Source organism: Grammomys surdaster, unplaced genomic scaffold (genome assembly GCF_004785775.1).
Source record: "Grammomys surdaster isolate TR1022 unplaced genomic scaffold, NIH_TR_1.0 64, whole genome shotgun sequence".
In the NCBI taxonomy this organism is placed as follows: Eukaryota; Metazoa; Chordata; class Mammalia; order Rodentia; family Muridae; genus Grammomys; species Grammomys surdaster.
This window is the reverse complement of record NW_021604566.1, coordinates 10,109,317-10,134,876: the sequence shown is the minus strand read 5'-3', so window position 1 is coordinate 10,134,876 and position 25,560 is coordinate 10,109,317. Positions and strand designations below refer to the sequence as shown.

Genomic DNA, 25,560 nt, shown 5'->3' with positions numbered 1-25,560 from the left:
TTTATCATTACTTATAAGGTTCACTCTCAGTGGAACATGTTGTATGGGTTGGGACAAATGTATGATGACCATTACTTTATCATTCAGAATAGCTTCACTGTACCAAAAACTCAGATGCTGATGATCTGAAAGACACCCTGCAGGTTACAGTGGAGTGTCTCTGGGGGTACTTTACACTGCTCTTTCTAACTTCTGTTTGTTTTATTATATATATATGTGTGTGTTTTTTTACTTGCATTTATAGCTGTGTACTATATACATGCCTGGTACTCATAGAAACTAGAAGAGTGTAGGAGGAGCAAATGTGGGAGGAGTTAGGAGAGGAAGAGGAGTAAGGAGGAGAGGAGGAAAAGGAAGAGGAGGAGCTAGAAGAGGAGAGAGGAGATGGAAATGGATGTTCACGTGTCTGTAGTAGTCAAAGGTAGTTGGTATATCTAGGTTGGGTATTGGGTTACACTTCTGATTGTATGGGTATCTTGTTACTGATTATTACCAAATATATAAGCCTTTGATTAATCTTTAAGCATTAGAGTCTCATCTTTCTCCTGGGTCTGTGTGGATGGCGGGATGGTCTGTCTGGGCAATGCCCAGCCTTGCGGAGACAGCATGGAAGATTGGCAGAGCCATCTCTCACATTGGCATCTCGTGGGTGGTGGCGGGGCTGGTGTTTCTTTCTGGCCATTTCTAGCTGTGGCACGCACGTGGCTTCCAGCCGAGAAACATGGCAGCTGAGCTAGGCTGCAGCTTAGATAGTTGGCTTGACCAGAGACCGTGTTTAAATAATTACTTCAACAGAAGAGAGCACTGGATCCCCCAGGGAACTGGAGCTATAGACAGTTGTCACCATTTGGGTACTGGGGATCCAACCTGGATCTCCTGAAAGGGCGTCCAATGTTCTTCACTACTCACCATCTCTTTAGCCCGTTTTCTTTGTCCACTATGAATTTAACATCTCTGTTGTGTCCTCTACACCATGATGGCTAAAATCTCTGAAACCATGAACTAAAGTAAATATTTCCTTCCTTAATTCTGTGAGGTATTCTGTCATGGCAATGGGGAAGTAGCTAAAACAGCTTGATAGCTTGTGGGGTTTTATGCTAAACAATATTCCTTTGTACTGATATACCACAGCTTATATTTAATTTTAAAAATAAATGTGTGTGTGTGTGTGCGCACACACACACCATGGAGTAAGTGTGGAGGGGCAAGGACATATTTGTTGGCTTTCTGCTTCTGCCATGTGGGTCCTGCATGTCCAACTTGGGTCATCGGGCTTGTTGACAAATGCCTTTAGCATGAGCTATCACACCAGCCCACCGCTGGTTTATTAATCTATGTAGTTACTAACATTATTGTGGTGGTTTGAATATTCTTGGCCTGTAGAGAATGGTATTGTTAGGAGGTTTGGCTTTGTTTTAGGAAGTGTGTCACTGTGGGAGTGGGCTTTGAAGGTCTCCCCTTATGCTCAGGCTATACCCACTGCAGAAGAAATGCTGCCTGCAGAAAAGAGTCTCCTTCTGGCTCCATTTAGATCAAGAAGTAGAACTCTCGGCTCCTTTTAGACCACCATGCCTACCTGGATGCTGCCATGCTTCCCACCATGCTGATAATGGACTGAACCTCTGAACCTGTAAGCCAGCCCCAATTAAATGTTGTCCTTTATAAGAGTTGCCTTGGTCATAGTGTCTCTTCACAGCAATGGCAACCCTAATTAAGACAGTTATCTTTTTTACTTCCATGTTTTGGCAATTCTGAATAAAGACACTACAAACATTTAGGGCAGGTTACTGCATGAACAAAAAAGTTAACAACTCATTTGAATAAGTACCAAAAAAGAAAAAAGAAAAAATCCAGAACTGCTAAATCATATTGCAGGAATATGTTTTAGTTTTATACGAAACTGCCAAACTGACTTCCACAACAGTCCCTAAAACTAGTTCCTAGCAATTGCTGAACTGAGACTTCTCATCAGCATTGGGTGTGCAGTGCTCCAGGCTTTAGCTAATTTAGTAAATGTGGTGTGGGAAAGTGCAATTTCTAATGGCATACCAAAGTGTCTAACTTTATGTTGAACTTCAATCCAATAGTGAACGTATTTGTTTAATCAAACATAAATGTCTCTGTAAGGTTATGCCTGTCAAGTAGAATTCTGTAAGGAGGTGAGCTATGTTGGCACATACCTTTAGTTCCAGCACTTGGGGGGCAGAGACAGGCAGATCTCTGTGAGTTCAAGGCCACCCTGTTCTACAGAGTGAGTTCCAGGACAGCCAGGGCCACACAGAGAAACCAAAAACAAAACAAAAATGAAACAATCTAACAAACAGACATTATATAATGGCTTTTGCTATTTTCTGCTTTTGTAAATACAACAGTTTACAAGGTTTATTAAAATGTCACCAGGAAAGTTATATGTCAGATGTGATTTGTGATTTTTTTCTATGCTGAAAATTAGATTTAACTTTTCTTATAAAATCAATACTTTCTCTAGGCACTGTGACACATGATTAAAATCCCAGTACTAGGGAGGCTGAGGCAGGAGGATGGTCAGTTTGGGTTACCTGAACTACATGTGAGACCCTGTTACAAACAAAAGAAAGGAAAAGGAAAGAAAGAGTGGGTGGCTATCACATTAGCACTAGACTTCTGTCATTCATCTTATTCTTTTAATTCAGCACACGTCATTTGATCATGTTGATGCCAAGATAAAAGGTCTATGACGTCCAGTCATCCTTTTTAAATACAAAGCTAAGCGGATCTCAAGGAGGAATACTTAGGAGTCTTCAGGTCACTGCCCCAAGCTCACAACAATGAACTGACATTTTTGCAACCTTCAAAATATGTATTGAAACCCTCTTTTGTAAGACTGTACATAAAACGTGCTAGTAGAAATAATCATTCCTGATTTAAATAATATCAATTATCATAGAAAATACTTCAACTTCTTGTTAAATATTTAAGACTATCAATGCTTTGCCTACATGTATAGCTTGCATCATAAATATGCAGTATGATAAAGGGTGATAGACTGCCTGGAACCGTCATTTCAGTGAGCCATAAACTGCCATGTGTGTGGTGCTGGACATGAAACCCGGGTCCTCTGGAAGAACATCCATTGCTCTTAACTGGTGAGCCTCCTCTCCAGCAACTACAAGAAACATTTTATGGTGCTGAGGACTAACCCCTGGCTCTGGCACAGTCCTAGGGCTCTACAACTCAATTACATCCACAGCCCCACAAGAAGTACTTAGAAAGTTGGGTCAAGTTTATTAGTTTTGGCACAAATCCTATCAGTTACTCAGTTTCTTATAAAACATTCACTGATACAAAGAACAGGCCTATCACCAAGTAAAGCAAAACCTACTACATAAAAGGGCTGGAGGGATGACTCAGCAGGAAGTCGTCTTTGCTGCGGTATTGTGAGGACTGGAGTTTGCATCTTAGTACACACATTGAGCAGATCATAATAAACACATGTGCCGCCAGCTCCAAGGGACACAATACCTTCTCTTGGCCCCTGTGGACACCATACACATGAGCATACATTCTCACAGACATATATTTGTGGCTCTAAATACAAATAAAATATTTTTAGTTGCCATAATAAGATTTTTTTTAAATACAAATGTTAGCATTGTCCAGAAAAATGTAACAGGCTTACTTATACTTGTTATAAAGTTGAACTATTGAAATGTGTTCACTGGAACATTTTGCTTGCATCAGTGCTTTCCATCTTGCATTCATATTAAGAATTCACAAACAAATGAGCGTGGAGAAACTGCCAATACCTGATTCTGCGCCCTATGTTTCCACTTGCAATCATATACTTAGGTACCTTTGACCCCATGCAAAAAATATCTAACATTCAGAACTATTGATAACAGGAAGAACAGAAAAAACTTTTTTTTTTTTTTTTGCGAATGAAATGTTTCCCCTCATAGTGGACTCTTAAGCACATTCTCTGCCTATGTGTCGTGCTAGCTGGATATCTTTTGGTCTAACTGTTACACATTTGACATGGATAACACACGGGTTGGTATCTGCAAAAAGGCCAACCAGATAGGCCCCACTTGCCTCCTGCAAAGCACTCTGGAAGTGCAGATCTGTTTTGAAGTCCTGAGACTCCCAGATGCTCAAAGGGGAGCTTGTGAATCAGAAGTTCAGTGGACTTCTGATAGCGTATGATTTCACGGCGTGCCACAGTACCAGTCCTGTCACAATGAGGTCTCTTCACGCCTCCAATAAAAAATGCATTCGAGAGAGGTTTTTGTAGCCAGTCGTTTCCTGGGTGTTTCCACCAATGGATTTGTGAGCAGTCTGCTTTGAACCAGCTTGGATGGAAGTCAAATCGTTGAGCAACAAAATAGCTGTCTTCAGCTGACTCCTCATGCATCTGACACAAGCTCCTCGGTTGGAGTACACTTGAGTTAAGCACTCACATAACTTCAGATTTGTTATCTACCATCAGGTCAATACAAATGATTCTGAAATGAGTGAGAAGAATGGACATTGTCTGCCCACTACCATTGCATTTGAAATGAATTGAGTCTGCAGTGTCCTGATGGGGCTGCTGATCTCACTGCCACAGGAACAACCAGGAGACTCAGGCTTAGCCAAGACTTTTTAATTTACGTATTCACTTTACATCCCACTCACTGTCCTGTCCTCTTCCCGGTCACCCCCTCCCACAACCCTCCCCTGCTCCCCTTCTCCTCTGAGTAGGTGGAGGCCCCCTTGGGTATCCGCACCCCCCACCCTGCACACTGGCACTTCAAGTCTCTTTGACCTAACCAAGATCTTACCTCTTCGACTTCAGTGATAGCGAAGAGACGGATGGTGCGTACACAAGAGCCTGCTTTAAGAAGACTATACCCCGCTGTGTGGAAGGTATAGGTGCTTGGAGGTACTAAAATGGGAAGAAGGCTGTCATGTGTTCATGCTCACAGCCTGGGAGAATACGCCAGAAGAATAAAGCCAGAGAGCTCTAGGGGAATCACAGACTCTTTGGAGACATTGAACCTGCTACTGTAAAACAAAACCACCCCTAGACTCTCCATTTTCCTATACATCAAGCCATCCTCACATAAGCTAGTGTTGCTCAAAATCAAATTGAAACTTAATGCAAGGCTCACTGCAAGCCCAGAACGTGAAGCAATAGATGTTTTAGGAACACTAACGCTTGCTGTGGCCCAGAGCGTAACTCAGTATAGAATGTGTGCCTGTTGTGAGCAAGGTCCTGGGTTAGGGAAAAAACAAAACCAGAAACATAATGCAAATATGAAATGTGTCTTTGACTGTTGGGCGATTTCCCATGGATCTAAGAAAAATCATCACAACCAGTTCACCTACTGGTGGTGCACACACTGGGTAATTTCAGCACTAAGCAAGCTGAGACAGGAGGGTTGACAGAGAGAGAAAAGTTGGAGCTGTGCAGGAAACACTGTCTCAGAATAAAAGAAGTCATAGAATACTCTGTCAACTAAAATTTCACATTTATTATAAACAGAATATTTTTCTTGTTCACTGTTTTAAAACTATTCTTTCTGCAGAACATGAAAACTTATAAATTTTGCTATTATTCCATTGTCATAGTCTCCTCTGCAGGTATTTGTGCTGCCAAGTTACAACTGAAAATTACCTTTGTCTTCTGCTTTCTTGTGTTGTTTGAAATTGACATCACATTGCTTGTAATCTAAGCAACTTGGAAGTGAGTTAAAGTAGTCCTTCTCAAGCCTGGCTCCATTACAGAACAGCCAGGAAGGGTTTGTTTGTTTGTTTGTTTGTTTGTTTCCCTCTAGAATATGAACCGTGGCCTCTCAATCCAATCCTTACTGGAAAGAGATTGAGTCAAATTAGCCAAACATTGAGCAATACTCTACCAAATGAAGAAATAATATATTCCTAAAGAGACAGACATAAAGCAGTGTCTCTTCATCTTCTGCCTCTAGGGGGCACATATGAGCTCATGAAAGTCCTTTTTCAGCTTTATAAACAGAGAAAACACTTTTTTCATGCAATAGTTTAACTACACATGTAATGCCAAACACATCAAAAAAAAAAAAATCAGTGGGAAATTCTACGGTTGAACTTCAAGGTTAGAACTCTTGTTCATTTAATCATTCAGTTAACAAACATACCGAATTCAATTGTAGCAGTCAATTATGCAAGAAACTAGGAATTTTAAAAAAGACACTATTTCTATTCAGCTCAAGTAAATAAATTGCCAGGATTTAAGTCGAATTTCCAAAGGTACTCCCTTGTTCCTCTTCAGCTGTATGTATTCACACTCAATTCTTCTTATGTACCAAGCACTACGGAGCTCCTATCCCTAACTGGTGGTCCAAACTTGGAATCCCAGCTACTCAACAGCAGAAGGAAGACAAGGACCTATCTGGACTATACAATAAGTTCAAAGACATGATGGGCAACTTGGTGAGACTATCCAATTAAAAAGGTTTTTGTTTTGTGTTAATGTACATCGTGTTAGGATGGGTGCCGGTTATAGTTTGGTAGGAGCAGGCATACCTGAGATGCAGTACTACTTAAATTCAATGCTAATTACTAAAAAAGAAATTCTTTTCTGTTATAGAAACTGCATTCACAATTAGGAATCATCATTTAGGTTATAGTTAGGTTCAGAATGTCCAGATGCATTATGCGGCTTCCTACCTTATTATTATATTATTTATATTATTTATATTATATTATTATAAAATATATATTATATATTATATACATTATGTATATTATATAATATATAATATTATATATTAGGCTGCCTACCCTGGCCAGTAGAAAAAGAGCAGATGGTAAGGCCGGCCCTTAATGGATCTCAGAGAAGATGGTAAGATTCTCTCGGTAGTGAGACGTGAGCCACTGCCACAAGTTGTTAACTCCAGACGAGTCAAGGAAACCAAAAACCTTGGAACCATGCATCCAAACAGCTCTGCCCTATTTGTCAGATCTCAAGTTTTTCCAACCTGGGCCCTGACCATAGCAGATTTCTCTCATCTGGCATCCAAACAGACGAAACTGGGTATCTTAAACTACAGGACGTCAGCCTTTTGTTTTGCTGGTGGGGACTGAACCCATGGCCTTCTACGTGCTGAGCAGTCCGCTGTGGGGCTGTATCAGGTTTTCTTACTTCTGTGAAAGCCTACTTTGGCAGTTACCCAAAAAGCCTTCTGTTCTGCAGACTAGACTTGGTTTCTTAGCTGTTTTCTTCATTATCTCTCTACAGGGGACACTGTAGATTAAATTGTATCTCTCTCACCATTGTTATGAAGTCCTAATTCCCAATGTGATGTCCTTCTCTCCTACCAATAGACATATGAGCACACATCAAGACAGCGGCCACCTTGAGTCCTTGAATTGTCGCCCAAGCTTTTCAAACTTTGTGCTGTTGTAATTAGTCCCTCTGTTCTAGGCACTCCTCTCTTCTTTAAGCTTTCTTCCAAGTGACTACTGATAAAAGTTATTTGTTCTTGTGATAACATCTCATTAGGTAGCTACCTAGATGGGCCTTGAACTTGTAACCTTCACACATTTGCCCTGTAGGTACATATATTACAGGCATGAGCCCCTTTGTCTGGCAGCCATTTGTGAAAGCTTTAACAAGGTCACAAGGTAACAGTGACGGACTTTTCAAACTCCATATGCAATCTGGGATGGTATCCTCCTGAATGAGGTAGTGATCATGCCTCCAAACCCCAGCTTACCTTTTCCCTGGACCACAGCCAATGCCAACTCCAGTGGTCGGGTGCCTCCAGAAAGCAGACACTGCAGTTAGGAGGGCAAGAGAACTGTTAGCAGGTTAGTTTTTTTTAAAAAATCCAGGGGTCTGGGCTCAAGAAAGCAAGCTACAATGTAGAGTTGAAGCATGTAAAGGGAAAATACACAGACAGTGTATTATTCCAGACAGTGAACTAGTTACATTTTTGTTACTGTGATGAAACATGGACAATCAAAGAAGCTTTTGAAGACTTTATTTTGGCTTATGGCTTCAGAAGGCGAGAGTCCACATGGGCAGGGAAGGCATGGCATATTGGCTGGAGCAGGAAGCTGGCATCACATCTTCATCCAGAGACTTGCAAAGCACAGGAACTGGAGCAAGATTGCAAACCCTCAAAGCCCACCCTCAGAGATGTACTTCCTCCTGCAAGGTGCACCTCCTAAAGTTTCCTTAACCTCCTGAAACAGTACCAACTGGAAAACAAATCCATGAGCCTATGGGGGATTTCTCACTCAGACCATGACAGGCAAGGGGAATTTTGGACTGAGAAGATCTGGCACAATCTTACAAACCCAAAAGGGAGATCTGACATGAGGCTGGCCCTATTTGGAGGATCAGGACAGGACTTGATCTGGGAAGCTTGGTCATTGTACAGGGGCAGCTTACTCTAAAACAAGGGTAGATTTTGAAGGATATCAGCTATCCTGACCAGGGTCCAGGGATGGCTGAGCAACTTAGGTCCTGAACAATACAGCCACTGCTCCTGCCTCACAACCCTCTGACACAGTTCTCCTGGAGTCTTTCCACATATAAGAAAATGAAATGTGGAACTCAACCATTTAGACAGAACTGAAATAACCACTGGGAACTATAACCAGTTATGCCTGAGAGACCATTACCTTTTAATTTAAAAAAAAAAAAGACTACTGTGTATGAGTGCTTTGCCTCCACAGATATACTTAAGTGTAGCATGGTGCCCACAGAGGTCAGAAGACATCAGAGCCATAGGAACTGAAGGTACTGATGGTTGTGAGTCACTATGTAAGAGCTGCACCAGGTACTCTGCTAAAGCAACAAGTACTCTCAATCACTGTCCCATCACTCCAGCCCCAAATGTTTTCGAAAAACAAATCAATTGGTATATGGAGATAGTCTAAGTGCTATTACTTAGGCTTTTGACATATTGTATGATAGTTACACTATTTATGTAGCATGCTAAGCTGGAAATACTAAAGGCAAAGGCCAGAGACATGGCCTTTGCTAAAAAGATGTAAAACAACTATTTGGGTATGGTCTTGATAGGATAAAGTGCTAATATATGATGTCATAAGAAGCAAAACAAAGGGCTGGAGAGATGGCTCAGCAGTTAAGAGCACTGACTGCTCTTCCAGAGGTCCTGAGTTCAATTCTCAGCAACCACATGGTGGCTCACAACCATCTGTAATGGGATCTAATGCCCTCTTCTGGTGTGTCTGAAGACAGCTACAGTGTACTCATATAAATACAATAAATAAATTGATCTTTAAAGAAGAAGAAGAAGAAGGAGAAGGAGAAGGAGAAGGAGAAGAAGAAGAAGAAGCAGCAGCAGCAGAAGAAGCAGCAGCAAAACAAAGCAGCTCACAGATGGCAGCACCAAATTATCAGCATGTTTTGAGATCAAAATAAACATAACTACACAGGAAAAATGAAAATTATGACATATAACAAAAACCATGTATTGGCATGACTTTCAAAAGATAACTTAAGTGCATTAATGTTTCCAAGCATATTTAAAATGGCAAAATCTTTCTCCTAAGTAAGATTTGAAATGTATGTCTTTGAGGTACCTGCAAGGAACTCCTGGAGGCAAGCAACAACTTGAAAATCTCTCAGACCCACAGAGACATTCCATCTCAATCATAGATTATTTCAACTGGAGTAAGATAAATTCCTATGACTGCATGAAGCATCTTTGAAAATCTTCAAACTACAAAACAAAGTGTTTGAATATAGATCTAGGCTGTGGTGGAATAGGCCTTTAATCCTAGGCTCCCGGGAGGCTGAGGCAGAAGGATCTCTCTGAATTCGAGATCAGCCTGGTCTACAGAGCAAGTTCCAGGACTTCAAGACTACACTGAAAAACCCTGTCTCAAAACCAAACAAAGAAAAACCACAACAAACACGCACCAAGGGAGAGATCCTAGGTAATAAGGCTGGGAGAAGACCTGCTGGACCCCAGAAACTCAAGACCAGCCTGGTGAGTGATACCTTGCCTCAGAATAGTGATACTGACAGACACTAGGCCAGTGACATTCTCTTCTCTCTGCCATGAAATAGGTTTTCAAAATATCTGGAGACACCTGAGAATGTGTTGAGGCCCAAGGACAACTTTAGTATCCTTAGGTAATGCCATCCACCTCTTTTGAGACAGGATCTCTCATTGGGCCCCAACCTTACTAATTAATTAAGCTAGGCTAGCAGTGAGCCCCAGGGTCCTCCTGTCTCTGCTTTTCCCAATGCTGAGATAAAGCATGGCACAATTCCTAGCATCTTCATGTGGGTTCTGGGTTTGAATACAGGTCCTCATGTTTGCAGTGGAGAAAGGGTCCATCACACTCCAACATGATCTCATTTAAATGACATCTTCAACCAACTCTCCCCTTGAGTACAGCCATAGCCTAATGTCCACTAACTGTTGGATGGCACAAAACTTGTCACAGATATAGTCAGGTTCCAGTTTGGAAATGTCTTCCTATTTGTCAGATTTATTGTTGCTTCCAAAAAAACACTGCCAGCCTGGGACTGCACTCTAGACTAACTTCAGGCATGATTTTCCTTGATTCTGACTGGCACAAGGAAGTTGGACTCAGCGGTTTACAGTGATGTAGCTCTACAGCAGAGGCTCTCAACTCGTGGATTGTAACCACTGGGCTGGGAGGTGCATCAGACAACTCTCTCACAGGGGTGACCTAAGACCATCAGTAAACAGATATTTACATTTCATAACAGTGGCAACGTTACAATTATGAAAAACAGCAACTACATAATTTCCTGGTTGGGGTCACCACAACATGAGGAACTGTATTAAAGGCTCACAGCCTTAGGAAGGTTGACAACCACAGCTCTACAGAGTCAGGGCTTTTTAAATGTTTCTTGTTGGGTGGGATGTTTTGCTAGTGGCCTGAACTCACTTGGGACATATCCTGAGATTTATTTTCTGGGTAACTTTCTGTGTCGTTGCTTTACAGTGGCTTTGTTTCATACAGCTCTCCTACCAAAATGATAAATGTCCTGAAGACACAAACAGACTGAGCTGGGCTCAACCCAGCCTGTGCACACCAAGGCTACATGTCCACTGATACCTTGATCGCCTGAACCCACCTGGAACTTCACCTACAACATTTATAGTTTTCAAGTCATGGAACCACTTTTTGCAAACAATTTATTTCTGTGCTCATCAGATACACTATGTGTGTGTGTCGGGGGTGGAGATTCACATTTTTCACACTGTACAGTTTTCTACTTTCCTTATAACATAAGCATTTTCAAAATCTGTGTCCTCTCTTACATACCAGCTTACTTGGCCAATGAGATATGCTCAGCAAGTACCCATGTTTAATGTAGTTTTTAACCTGTTACCCAAACGTATTGAGTTTAAAACACCTATATCTAAAAATAACTCTATGAAAGGAATTTGTCTCTGGGATAAGGTAATGATATAATAAATACTCATTCAAACAGACAAAAATTAATAAATTAATGACTTAGCAAATTTCTTAAACTCTCTGGGACAAGAAACTATGTTTGTCTGACTCTTCACTCCACATAATGGTCTAGGTATTTGTTTAAAACAGGTTGTATGTGAATGTTTCTTTCAAAAAGATGGGATTAAAGGTACAAATATAGGGCCGGAGAGATGGCTCAGTGTTCTTCCAGAAGTCCTGAGTTCAATTCCCAGCATGTATATTGTAGCTCACAACTGTCTACAACTGTAGTCCCATGGGTTCCAATGTCCTCTTCCGGTGTGCAAACACACAGACAAAATACTCATGTATATAAATAAATCAATCTTTTAAAAAGGATTCAAGTATAATCAACTCAGAAAATATTTATTAAAAACCAATATATTTAGTATTGTCCCTTATAGGCTGGGACCACCAATACATCTTGCAACGGTCGACCTAAAATTCGAGGAACAAGGATACATGACTGATAGGAGGGAAGGAAGACAGGACAAAGATAATGAGCTTTACTAGTTGAACATTAAAGTGATAAAACCTTTAGGTAGAAAAATAGATGCTGGGGGCTGGAGAGATGGCTCGAGTTTTAGGAGCGCTTGCTGTTCGGGCAAAGGACTCTGATTCAGTTTGTAGTACCCACAAAGCAGCTCACAGTGATCCAGGGATTCCAACACCCTCTTCTGGCATCTGCAGGTACTGCCCAAATATGGTACATATACACATACATATTCATTCATTCATATATTCATTCATTGATTCATTCATTCATATTCATATATTCTCATATTCTCATTCCCTCTCTCTCTCTCTCTCTCTCTCTCTCTCTCTCTCAAAACAAAAGCAGATGCTGGACCTATGATCCAAGAACATTAGCAATATCTGGTAAATCTTACGTTATTTCAACTTTAGGGAAAGGCTTGTTGGTGGTCCGGAGCAGCCTGGGAACTCTAGGCAGGTGCTGAACACCCACAAAGGCCAGGGTACTGGAAAGAAGGGGACAGGTTTTAAGGCTAGATTCACTAAGACTTGATAAAAAAAAATGTGAGAAAGGATTGGGTAAAGTGTCAGATTCTTTGGGTAATCAGAACAGACACCACCAGCATTAAATTACAACAGGAAGGATAGACATTTTCTTTTATTGGAGTAAAAGTAGAGATTCAAAAGCTTTTCATGTTGAGTTAAACATATGCAGGACACAGTCATCCATACTCAGGCTCTTGCTCAGTGATGCATATTCATCTACAGTGGTGAATATGTGCCCCAAAGGTGAGGTAGACAGGGTAAGATGCTTTCTATCTTGGATTGTTACCTTCCTTCCCCTAAGGAGAATTACAGGTGTACCTTACTGAACTGCAGGGCACACAGGTACTCCCATGTATATACTTACATTAATATGACAATACTTTTAAACATAGCATACCTAATCAAAAACTACCTCGAGGGATATTTACTGAGGCAGAGCTAGAGCACTGGGGTTCTGGCCTTAGCTATTCAGTACACAACACTATCATCTGACCTCTCCATTCAGTTATGTTTAATTAGACTGTATGTTGCCTTTGTATGAACACAGTTAGCAACAGGGGGGACTTTAGCAGACTCACATATTCACAGCAGTTTACCTAATGGAGAAAAGTCAGACCTACTGTGGATGGTAAAAAAACACATTAAGGATTGTGGAGAAGAGCAAAGTGAAAGCAAGTGATGCTTTCTCTAAGGATCTACTAATCTAGTAGTCAGCTGCAATAACAGCTTGCTGATAGAACCTACCTATGAGATAGATGACTCAAGAAAAGAAACCAGCTAAGCGCACATATCCTCCCTGCCTAGAGTGAGGCGCAGACACAGCCAGCCCATCTGCCCACTTCCTTCTCTCTTCCTGTAGCTTTAGAGTCACTCACCTTAGGTGACCAGTGGGTACACTCAGAAAAGCATCCAGGAATTCTTTATATGGTGTCCTTATTAAACATAACACTTCTAAGTTAAGCAACATCAGATTCAAGGTAACTCAAAGTCTCTAGGTTTCAATTTTTAATTCCCAAATCTTCCTTTCCCTACTATTAGTTTTTGTTTGTTTTGTTTTTTTCAAGACAGAGTCTTATTATGCAGCTCTGGCTGTCCTGGTCACTATGTAGACCAGGCTGGCCTCAAACTCACAGAGATCCATCTGCCCCCACCTCTGCAGTGACAGAATTAAAGGTATGCACCACTACATCCAGCTTGCCCTGCCACTCTTAGTAAGATTTATATTTTTTTTCAGTATCAGGACAAGAGACTGAGGCCAGGCAGGAGATACTATTGTCTGGCTACAGCCTTCTTAAAGTTTGCGGACAAGGTCTTAGGAAATTACTAGGCTGTCCTGAATTATAAATGATAATCTTCCCATGTGTTTGCAGAGCAGTTTTGATCACAGGCCAGGATTTGCTTCACTGAAGCATAAAGCAGCCCACAACTGAGTAAAGACCACCTATGGATTAGCAGCTTCAGTGATGCCCCTCATGTGGTATGCTCATTTGGAAACAGATGTTATCTGTTTCCATAATCTTTTAAATAGTAAGCTTTCATATACAAGAAGCACTATACAAACTAAAGTTTACATTATTATAAACTGCAAAGAACTCTCATACTTATCCAATTAGTATTCAAGTATGTGGTATGGGAGAGCAAATAACAACTGCTTTATTATTAAAAGTTACTCAAGATCCATAAAGCACACAAAGTAACCTATGTTCAACTAAGAAAAGGTTAGTACATGTATTGAAAAATATATAACACAGATTTGTGTGTCTTAACATTTACATTCTAGTTAAAAAGTAGTTATTTACATATTTTTGTAATTTATACTTATAAAATATATATACCCACCCTATTCAAACCCTTAAGCATGAGCTTTCCATTCCTAGTCAAAAGCACAATCTCAACTGTGATTACCAAAAGAATATGGCAATAACAAAATTGAACAGATTCAATCTGACCTGAACATGTACTTAATTCTTAAGTACTAAATAATTCAATAATCTACCCAAATAGTTCTTTAACCTTATGCTGACAACCTGCATCTATCTAATGCTTTGTCATTATGAAGAGACTTGCACCTTCGTGGTATCTGATAAGAATCTCAGAGTCCCTTCACAGTCTTGTTTCTGGCTTTCAGACAGTGGAGTTTTCAGTCTTTCCATAGACCAGAGACAAGTTATGTCTCAGAAAGTCCAGAAGACATTTTCAGTACGTTTTGTCTTTGAGAAAACAACTTACATGATTGCATCAACTAGTCCTGAAAATCCAGACTGTGTGTGCACCAACAAAGAGCAAGAACCAACATTCTTTTCCCAGGCACTCTTCCCAAGTGTGTCGAAGTCCTGAGCGAGGGCTGGAGATGTATCTACTCAGGCATTCCTGCTCACAGCCAAAGCAGCTCAGCATAACTATAACTTTATCAACAGAAGTATTTAAAACAATCATATAATCAGAGACTCATCACCAAACATATCAACAATAAATCTGAGAACTGAAATTACAACTAATACCTTACTTAGCAGATCACAGAACTATACAGCAAGCCAAACTTGAAATGTTCAGATTCTATGTGCCTCTAAAGATAATGATGCCTAAAATCCTGTCTGAGTTAATGAACAATTTTTATTGAGGAAAAGTCACTCACAAATAATTTTACCACATTTTAATTCACTTGATAAATAAGAGATTCTGAAAGAGTCTCTATCTAAAAGGAAACAAATACAAATCCCTCTATATTACTACCAAAGAAATTCAACAACAGTTCATAGCTTAGTTTTGTAGTTTTGTCAATTATTCATAAATTTAGCTATCTGCTGATGAAATGAAGTTAGGTAAAACCCCTGACACACACACTCATATATCTTATTTATAGAAGGTATTTTTTTAATTTCTTAAAAATGTCAGATGTATCTGGGTGGTGATGGCTCACATCTTTAATCCCAACACTTGGAAGACAGAGGCAGATGAATCTCTGTGAGTTTGAGGCCAACTTGGTCAACAGACAGCCAGGGCTACTCAGAGAAACTTTTGTCTTGAAAAACCAAAACCAAAATCGAAACCAAAAAACAAACAAACAAACAAACAAAAAACAAAAAAACCCTGATGTAATTTTAACAATTTTTCTTCTTTAGATTCCCTAACCTTCAACAAAAATAAAAAACAAACTTGTAAGTCAGAAAAGTAAATGAGAAGACATTGAGCATCTATGAGAAAAGAAGAGGTGGTAAGAAGTGACAGAAAGGTGGGGCAGAAACCTGAGAAGGACGGTAACAAGGGTAGAGGCAGCTGCTGCAGCAGACAGCTTCCCAGACTGCAACCATACAGAGGTATCAGAAGTCTGGCTGGAGCAGCACAGCGCAGCCGCAGGAGCGGGTGCCGGTTAGTGCACCCTCAACTCTGCAGCACTTGAATAATGGATCTTCAGAGAGGTATGTTTTAAAACCAATTTACATGCATATACAATTAAACATAATTATAAACTTTAAGCTTTTGGCTAAGATATATAAAAAATAAAAACATAAAAATGAGAAAAATAAGCAGCAGTAACCATGAAAGCTGAGACCTAGCTAAGACACTCAATTATTTTTAATTAAAAAAAAAAAAACTTTTGAATATATGGTATCTCATCTTCTCCTCTACTCCTAGGAAGTTTTAAATATCGCAATTCTCAAAAACCACAGGCTTTAAAAAAGACTTCATTACCAGAAATAACACATTTACATACCATTTTCATCTCACTGATCATTTCCTTTACTGTCAATTTACCTTTGATGAAACCAGTCTCCAGATACCTGGTTTAGGATCTCCAGAAGTGATTATCAATGTTGGTAATATATATATACCTTACTTAGCAGATCACAGAACTATCCAGCAACCCAAGCCTGAAATAATATTATGATATATATATATAATATATATATAATATATATATATTATATAATATATATGCATATATATATATGTATGTATGTATGTATGTATGTAAGTATTTGCATGCATTTAAAATTCAGAAAGGGAAAATAGTAAACCACCCCATTCACTTAGTAACATGTGTCTACATACCAAGTCAAAGCAACAAAGATTATGGTCTTTTTCCAGTGGAATTGCTGACTACATATAAGCTGTCATCCCTTTCTCCTAGGACATTAAAAAAAAAAGCTTATTTCCCCACTAGCTAAAAAGAATTACATATATCAGTTCTTTAGAAGTAAATATAAACTCCCTAAGAGAACACCCACAAAGCTGAAACTAACCTCTCTCCATAAAACCTATATACAGCATTTGTCTGTATTTGGAAGGGCATCAAGTTCATAACTGCAAAAACAAGGAACTGCCTGTATCATCTTGACAAAATTTGACAAAACAAGAGAGCAGCCTAAAATAAATGTGTATGTATGAGAGAGAGGAGAGAAAGAGAGAGACAGAGAGAGAGAGAAGGAGGAGGAAGAGGAAGAAGAGGAAGAAGAGGAGGAGGAAGAAAAAGAGGAGGAGGAGGAAGAGGAAGAGAAGGGAGACACACACACAGACAGACAGACAGACACACACACACACATAAACACAGCCCCTAAATATGAAAATATAATGTTGCAGGCTAGTATTTAAAGGAGGATGCAGGAAGGAGGGATGAACTCAGCAAATTTCATATATGTTTCTTATGATTCTGGCTCTCTTTCAATAGCATTACAGCAAAATATTTGTTTTATAATTAGCCCTCGGGCTGCAGAGATGGCTCAGCAGTTAAGAGCACTGACTGTTCTTCTAGAGGTCATGAGTTCAATTCCCAGCAACCACATGGTGGCTCACAACCATCTGTAATGGAATCCGATGCCCTCTTCTGGTCTATGAAGACAGCTACAGTATAGTCATATACATAAAAGAAATAAATATATATTTTAAAAAAAAATGCTGGGCAGTGGTGGCACACACCTTTAATTCCAGCACTTGGGAGGCAGAGGCAGGCGTATTTCTGAGTTCAAGGCCAGCCTGGTCTACAGAGTGAGTTCCAGGATAGCCAGGGCTATACAGAGAAACCCTGTCTCAAAAAAACAAAATAAATAAATAAATAAATAAAAATAATAATTAGCCCTCAACTGAACAATGACCCAGATACAAGTCTTATGACTTTTAACAAAGGCAAATAATTAAATGCAAATGTAAAAGAATTTCCAGTGGCTCCTAAATTCAAAGGAGTAATATTAATCTAATTATGAATTATTAATAGTTGATGCTCCTATATTTTAGGTATATTTTTTAATTTCTTTACTTGGATCCGAAAATGAAGTAAAAGTGTTTGGTTTTTCACTATTTCCCATTTCATTTGAGTCTCTTCTGTAGTGTCTGTTCATAGAAAGGTGTATTAAAGCACTGTTACAAAACACAACTGAAGCTAGTAACCTATACTACAGCACTGTTATCTGCTTGACTTGGTGTAGTAATTCCTTTGGTGAATGATGTCACAGGCAGGAATTTAGTAAGATGACCAGTAATAGGTAAGCATTTCTCCCTGTGCCCCGCCCCCTGACAAAGAGAGTTAGTATTTAAGAGCAGTGACACAAACCTAATTTACAGCTGTAGTTTCATCTTAAAAGCAAAGAAAAACTAAGACTGTAAAGATTTCTTTCATGTTAAGTAGGCCAACCAATAAAAGTGACAATGATCACTGTGGGAACTTAGGCACATACATGCAGTCAAGACAGAAGAAAATGTTTACAGTCTTTAAAAAGTGAGGAGTGCTCCCTAGTAGTATAAACAGTGTCTACAATTTGGTGGCTGGCCACGGTTTAATTATTTTTTCAAGTTATTTCTACAGCAGACATAGTTTTAAAGTCTACCCACCCCTGAGAGTTCATCAGTTATAGAGTGTAAAATTATATGCCCTTAATTAACAACATGTACAAAGCTACAAAATGTCATCTACACAGAGATTAAAAACAATTTTTAAAATATTCTTTACCAATTATCAATTGAATGACTTTTATGGGGTTACATACTGTCAGACCTTTCAGCCAACTGGCTTTTATTTTTAAGCCCAAATTGATTAATATATTCACTGCAAGATATTCAAAAAGAGTGCAACAATAAGGCATTAGTAAAAATAACATTGTCATAGAAACAGACCTTGCATATGTGAAAAGGTAATTTATAAAATACATTAATCGCTTCTTAAAAAGACCTAGTTGTAGCATCATTACATGGTACATGGTACTTCGGATGGAATCTTCCCAACAACTGTTTTACAGATCACAGAGAGAGATGATTGATAGATAGATAGATAGATAGATAGATAGATAGATAGACAGATGATAGATAGATAGACAGATGATAGATAGACAGATGATAGATGATAGATAGATAGATAGATAGATAGATAGACAGATGATAGATAGATAGACAGACAGACAGACAGACAGACAGACAGACAGACAGATAGATAGATAGATAGATAGATAGATAGATAGATAGATAGATAGATATAAAAGCAGAGACAAGCAGAAAAACTTCATCTAGCTGGAAGCAAAATCTTCTCAACCAACAAATTCTTCCAAGAAACTCTGCACAATGGATATGTGAGAGAAATAAGCAAACAGATCATTTTTATAGTATCCTTTTGCCAAAATCTTAAAATAATAATGTCCACACTCTTTTGTTAAAACATTAAGCCTCTGTCAAAAATGTATTTCTTATTTTAGGGTACAGTATTGAAGGACAAGATGATACAAGTAAAGAAAATTTACAAGAAAAAACTTGACAAAATTCTTTCAATTAAAGTATTGTAACATTTAAACAACTGAAAACAACAAAAGAAACAAGATTACAAACAAAAATGTTTATGGATTTTTTTCTCAACATAAATAAATGAAATAGTGTTTAGGCAATAGGGCTCATGCTGATGGCTAGCAGGAAGTAACAGAGTGTAATATACTTGGAAAAATAATAACAGGCCCAAATGATGGATGGCAGTAATTTAATCATCACTGCCATTTTTTTTTTTTTTTACTTCCAAAACAACGCCTTGGTTAACCCATTCTCACCCTATTATTCACACCTTTACTTCAGAAATTGAGGACTATATACAACAAATGAATTTATTTTCACCATAGGGATAACATATTGTACCTCTCTGCCAATGTTCCTCGAAAACTTTCCATGTCAAAACAATTTGACAGCAGATATAAGCAATTAAATAAATATTCAATGATCTTTCTTACGGTCCTTTAAAGACGCATGTAATTTCATGCTGTTAGCCTTAGGATCACAGTGCATAGAATCCAAGTATAAACAGTTGGGGTGCCTTTCAATGTAATGTTGGATTCCTCACTTTCCTTATAATCCCACAACAACCGATAAATTCATTTCATAGGCCCTATCATGCATTAATCATCAAGTGGCAGGAGTTAAGAAAACTCTTCCTTTTACAACGTCCATTGCCGGCAATGAACGTCCCCAAACCACTGAGGAAGTCACTGTTATTGCACAATACATGAGGACCTGGAACTTTTCCAAAAGCTTAAAAAAATAAAAATAAAAAAATGGAATTATATTTGACATTTCCTAACACCTGCATTAATACTGTATGACTAATAAAAGCATGTCAGTTGCCTGGACTGGACCAGCGATCAACATGCGCCCAGAATGCACACGAGTAAAAATGCAGTAAAAGGAAGTAGTCTTCATTGCCTATAGGTCACTTCCAGTCAAAGGTTAAAGTTCAAAGACTGAATGATCAAAGTGCTCATTTTCTCAGTAGGACTATCTTCTGCTACGAGGATGAGAACAGTGGCATCAACAAGTATCATCTTTAAGAAAAGGAGAAAAAGATAATTAAAAAGTTAAACACGTGTAAGTAATCTACAAGTTCATCTCATGTAGAAATAATGTCAAGTAGCAAGAACATGGCTGACCTGACTTGCCATTCTCAATCTTTACAGATAAAAATTTGTGTTGTTATATAATATAAGCAAACCAACCTTTACGCTTTCAAGGAAATGATAGCTTGCAAAAACTTTAAAATAACATATGATTAGTATATTAGTTCAATTTGAAACAGGAAATTGATATGCTAAGGAAGCACATATTCAGGACACATCTGAAGAGAATTTTTCTATAAGCAATTCTTAAGCAGTCATGACGTTTTACATTGATAATACATCACACACTTTTAGTCTATAAGGAAACTCTCCTTCCTTAGTAAGATACAACTTTCAAATCAATCAATAGACATTTAATTCAATAGACATATTGTACCTCTCCGCCAATGTTCCTCGAAAACTTTCCATGTCAAAACAATTTGACAGCAGATATAAACAAATAAATATTCCTTCAGATATAAACAATTAAATAAATATTCCTGTTAATGTTCCTTCAGAAGACTAATTTTTAGAAAGTATTCACAATGTACAGGAATATTTGTATGCAAGGTCATTTAAAACCCCCAAACCCTGGAATACTTTCTGGTAGTCTCCATATATTATATTTAGAACGTATGTAACTGTAGTGTCTATGATTTATTTTAGAAAACTAATTTCGCAAAAAAAATGTATCTGAAGAATTTAAGGACTAGTTACTTTTCAGAAAGAAGCTTCAGAATAGCAGCAACTCCCAAGAGTTATGCAAGCTTATAAAGGAAAAGCTCAGAAAATACTAGCCAAAATATTTACGAATAATTCCATGCAAAAGCTGATAAATTAGTGCTAACAGAATTTCCACTAATAAAGACTACTAAGTCAATTCTGTGGTAATAATATACCATGGTAAATAATATACATGGTAAATAAATAATATAAATGGTATATAATGTACATGGTAAATAATACTATATTTTAAAAATAAATCATAGGTTGGTGGTAAAGCTCAGTGGCACAGTATTCCTAATCCTGGGCATAGTTTGAATAATTAAAAAAAAAAAAACATGTAGGCTCAATCCCAAGCATCAACAGTAGGCACCAAGAGTCCAAAAGATGTTGAATGAGCAGCCAGCCTGGGCTACACAGCTAGACCCTCTATCAAAACAAGACAAATGGGCTGGAGAAATGGCTCAAAGGTTAAGTGCTATGGGAGTGGATCACAGTTCTATCCACAGCAGCCATGGTGAGTTACTCAAAATGGCTTACTAACTCAAGCTCCAGGGGACCAGATGCCCTTTTCTGTCCTTTGAGAACACCAACACACACACACACACACACACACACACACACACATACCCCGTGCCGACAATTTTCTGAGACACGTTCATGCAGCTCACACTGGTCTCAACCGTGCCAGGGCTGGGTCCTCATCTTCCTGCCTTCAAATTCTAAGTGTTAAATGGCATAACTAAAGCCTTCAAGTAAAAAAGAAAATACTGAAGAAAAAACAAGTGGAGACTTTATATCTCTTATGTTTTATATCAAAATACCCACTACTGTGGTTTTGAAAGAAGACGTACTTGTGAATGTAAACCAAACAGGAATATGAGGGAGTTTCATAGTCTACCTACCTCTCAAATAGAGAATGTTTAATTGTGTGTATGTATGTATGTTTGGATTTTGAGGGGTTTTTTTGGTGTGTGTGGGGGTTCAGTTTGTATGTACATATGTGTGCATGTGTGTTTTTTGGATTTGTGTGTGTATTAATGAGTATATGCGTATAGTGTTTTGTAGGGGGATGTGTGTGTATAGTATATATGTGTGTGTATATGCACATAGGGGGATGGTGTGTCTTTGTTTTTTTCTTCGTGCATGTGATTATGTTTTGGACAGGCTCTTGCTAAACTTTTGAGGCTAACCTCAAGTCTGCAATCTGCCTACACTGGCCTCCAAAGTAGGTGGGATTATAAGAATGTTATCTCAATAAAATATTTTATTAAGACAAACACGACACTCATCAGACTTAAATCTGTAAGCTACAGTATGGTGATGAATTCTACCTGATATGCCACTGTACTGAGACAAACGTTAGAGTGACACAGACAATAATACATACAGTAAGAAAGTCACTACATCCAATCAAGCATGCTATTTAGTAAACTAGAAACAAACTTGTATTTCTAAAGCCATTCCATATTTTTTAGATGGCAGCACAAATTTACCTTTATGAATGGTTGTTCATTCTGGAAGGTTCGCAGCATGGTAGGTTTCTGTAGAATGTGCTACTAAAATGATTATAAAATCTCTAAAGCTATTCTCCTATCCCAGTCTCCATCTTGGATCAAATGTTAAAATAAATTTAGGTTGATATGGTTATACTTGCCTTGAACATCTTAGTTTAGTGAAAATATATTAAGTTTTAAAGTTTGAATTCAATGATCTCTAACAACAGGACTCCCAAGGACTTAAAAGGTTATAAATCCTCAATAAATACACATAATGAAGCCTGTAATAACTGGTTTGAACCTAGGTATGAGTCAAAACCATCACCCTGCTTTCCCATAGCTAAGAGGTAAAACCAAACAACAAAACAAAACAAAACAAAACAAAAACCCTTCAAGGAATACAGTTTTCTAACTATATGCAAACATTATTAGTAGATTCTAGATGGACACACCAGGCGCAAATCCTAGTTGGGGTTAGGACAAATATACAACTGAAAAAGATGTGAAAGACCATCAATAGTCTTTTTAACTTCTGGCTAAACTATTGTGCCAATATAATACCTTAAAACAGAAATTCCAGAAAAATGATTTTAATCATCTCTGGAACTACCAAAAAGCCTCTATTAAAAGCTCATTTTCAATATAACACATAGACTGCTGGTTCCAGAGAGGTTACCTCCATCACCACTAACTTCACTGAGCTTATGGAAATATAAGAAATACAGAAAGGTCACTACATTTGCCCACAATTATAAAAGGCATATATTACCCTGGAAATCCATCTCTTCAAGTCTCACCAAGGACACAAGACTAGAAAAACACAGTAACACAAGCTATAACGTGAGGCTAAAACATCATGAAAGACAAAATATTTACAGTTAAGTTTTTTTCTCATAAGTTTAAGGAATTAGTTTTCCTTTGCTAAATAGATTAAAGGAAGATTTTAGAACAGACAGAAAATAGAACTGTTACCCATGAGGAGGGAGTGCTAAAGCACTCAAGTTCTGGATTCAGGAGTTTAGTAATTTTGTAGCCTTAAAAGGCAAAACAAAAAAGGTTCACAATTAGTATAAATTTGTGAATCTATGGACAAAGGCTTCAGGAAAAAAAGAGGTTTTTTGGTTTTTATTTTTGAGACATGGTCCCGAGTAGCCCTAACTGGCTTTGAACTGGAAACACAGAAGATGAGGAATTGATCTGTCTTCCCCTTTAGAAGGCTGGATGACATTTGTGTGCCACACTTCCACTTATGTGATGCTGGGGTTTCTCACATGCTAGGCAAACATTCTACTAACTGAGCTACAACTCCAACCTTAAAGCATTAACACTACTAATCTGAGACAATTTTATACTCCCCTCCTCTAAAATCTTCATAATTCTACAGGAATGTTCCATGTGGACAGAACTAGTATGCAGCCTATGGTCCTAAAGAAGAGTGTTCAACTTCTTCCCATATTAGACTCAACCATTTGTTACACATGCTATCTAAATACTATGCTGTATCCATTGCCTGTAAACCTACGTTTCTGATTCAAACACTCAAGTGTGAACTTAACCTAATGTCTAACATCACAGTCTTAGTGCTTTAACAATCAAGGGTCTGAACTCCCCTCTCAAACAACTGCATATGAAAGATTTTTAATACTGACTCCAGAAAACAAGTTTTACAATCAATGGATTTTGTCTACTTCATTGTAATACTTTTATAGTTAACAAAATGATACGTTGTACCTTTGCTCTGAACATTTTTTTTGCCTGACAATAAAAACTCTGGAGTTTGCTGGTGTAGCTATGACCTCCCAGTAGCTATGGTTGTCTGGATAAGATCTGTACAAAACCAAGCCAATCAACGTTGTGCTCACAAGCTCCCACCCCTAACTCAGGAGTTATTGGCAACCAATAGCTTCCAAGAGAGAGAGAGAAAATCAGTTTTCCTTAACAGTGTGGACCCTGGTAGACCAACCATACTCCAGCAGCTGGCCTCATCCATGAGCATGTGGGTATCCCAAACTGAACACAGTAGGGTGTGAAGAAAGAAAGAGAGAGAAGGGGAAAGGAAGGAAGGAAGGGAGGGAGGGAGGGAGGGAGGAAGGAAGGGAGGATGAGGTTTGGGAGGAGGTAGATGGGAAAGTGGGGATGGATCTGGGAGGAGTTAAGAGGGAGGAGTGGGATGTGAATGTGATTAAAATACACTGTACAAATTTCTAAAAGAAAGCCATTCATTATGAAAAGAAAAAAAGAAAAAAACAAAAATCTTTGGGTTCTAAATCATTCATTCAGCTGGATACAAAGATACAATTCCATATAAGGAAGATTCCATGTCTGAATCATGGCAAATTCCCAAACCCATTTGTATACTCAAGTGAATCAGCTATTTCATAAATCTATTTTAATTAGGCTTTCAGTTTCTGGCCCTAATTGTCCCTGCTCAATTTATTTTTCAGAGCAGACAAATGTCTGTGTTAACTGACAACATGGCATGCTTGCATCAGATGCAGATATAACCTAACTAGAAAAGTGGTCCTGGAAAGTGGTCCTAATTTCAAGTAATAATAAGGAACATATAGTGACATATAATGTCTTATATTCTAAAACTCTACATAATATGATTACCTTTTAATAAACCACTGTGTACTAAAAACCTCAAAAACAATCAATATGAGGTATGAAGCATACAAACAGATTAGCAGTAAGCTAAGAAGGACTGATGTAATTTGAAAGAGATTCTAAATAATACTGTAAACAAGCAAAATTTAAGCTCCGAGTATTTTATGAAGACCTAACAGTTATCTGGTAGATCAACTCCAGCCTGACCTCTGACGTTCCCATCTTATAAAACCAGGAGCTTAAAAGAGTTCAGACTTGTAATCTTCCACTACTAGTGTCCCCATCCTGCCTATACAAAGCCTTCTTTCGAGCACACACATCACTGTCCCAACTAAATCTCTTCTGCCTGTCTGCTTCATCTATACTATATATGCTGACCTCTCTCTCTCTCTCTCTCTCTCTCTATATATATATATATATAT

The 25,560-nt window shown here is 38.4% G+C and overlaps 1 protein-coding gene across 5 annotated transcripts in view; it reads right to left on the bottom strand.

The window, feature by feature from the left end:
- Positions 1-4,766: 4,766 nt before the first annotated feature.
- The window catches only part of Ube2w (ubiquitin conjugating enzyme E2 W), a 67,345-nt gene continuing 46,551 nt past the window's right edge, over positions 4,767-25,560 (bottom strand). For 2 of the 5 annotated variants that reach the window (XM_028768719.1, XM_028768726.1), the window contains exons 6-7: positions 7,716-7,776; positions 5,473-5,828 (exon numbers count right to left, since the gene is read on the bottom strand). In XM_028768719.1, coding sequence (XP_028624552.1) covers positions 5,792-5,828; positions 7,716-7,776 — 98 coding nt within the window. In that variant the 3' untranslated portion in view covers positions 5,473-5,791. Of the gene's footprint in view, positions 4,904-5,472; positions 5,829-7,715; positions 7,777-19,273; positions 20,259-25,560 lie in introns of those variants that run through there. The other 3 variants (XM_028768744.1, XM_028768736.1, XM_028768710.1) reach the window with 2 other exon arrangements.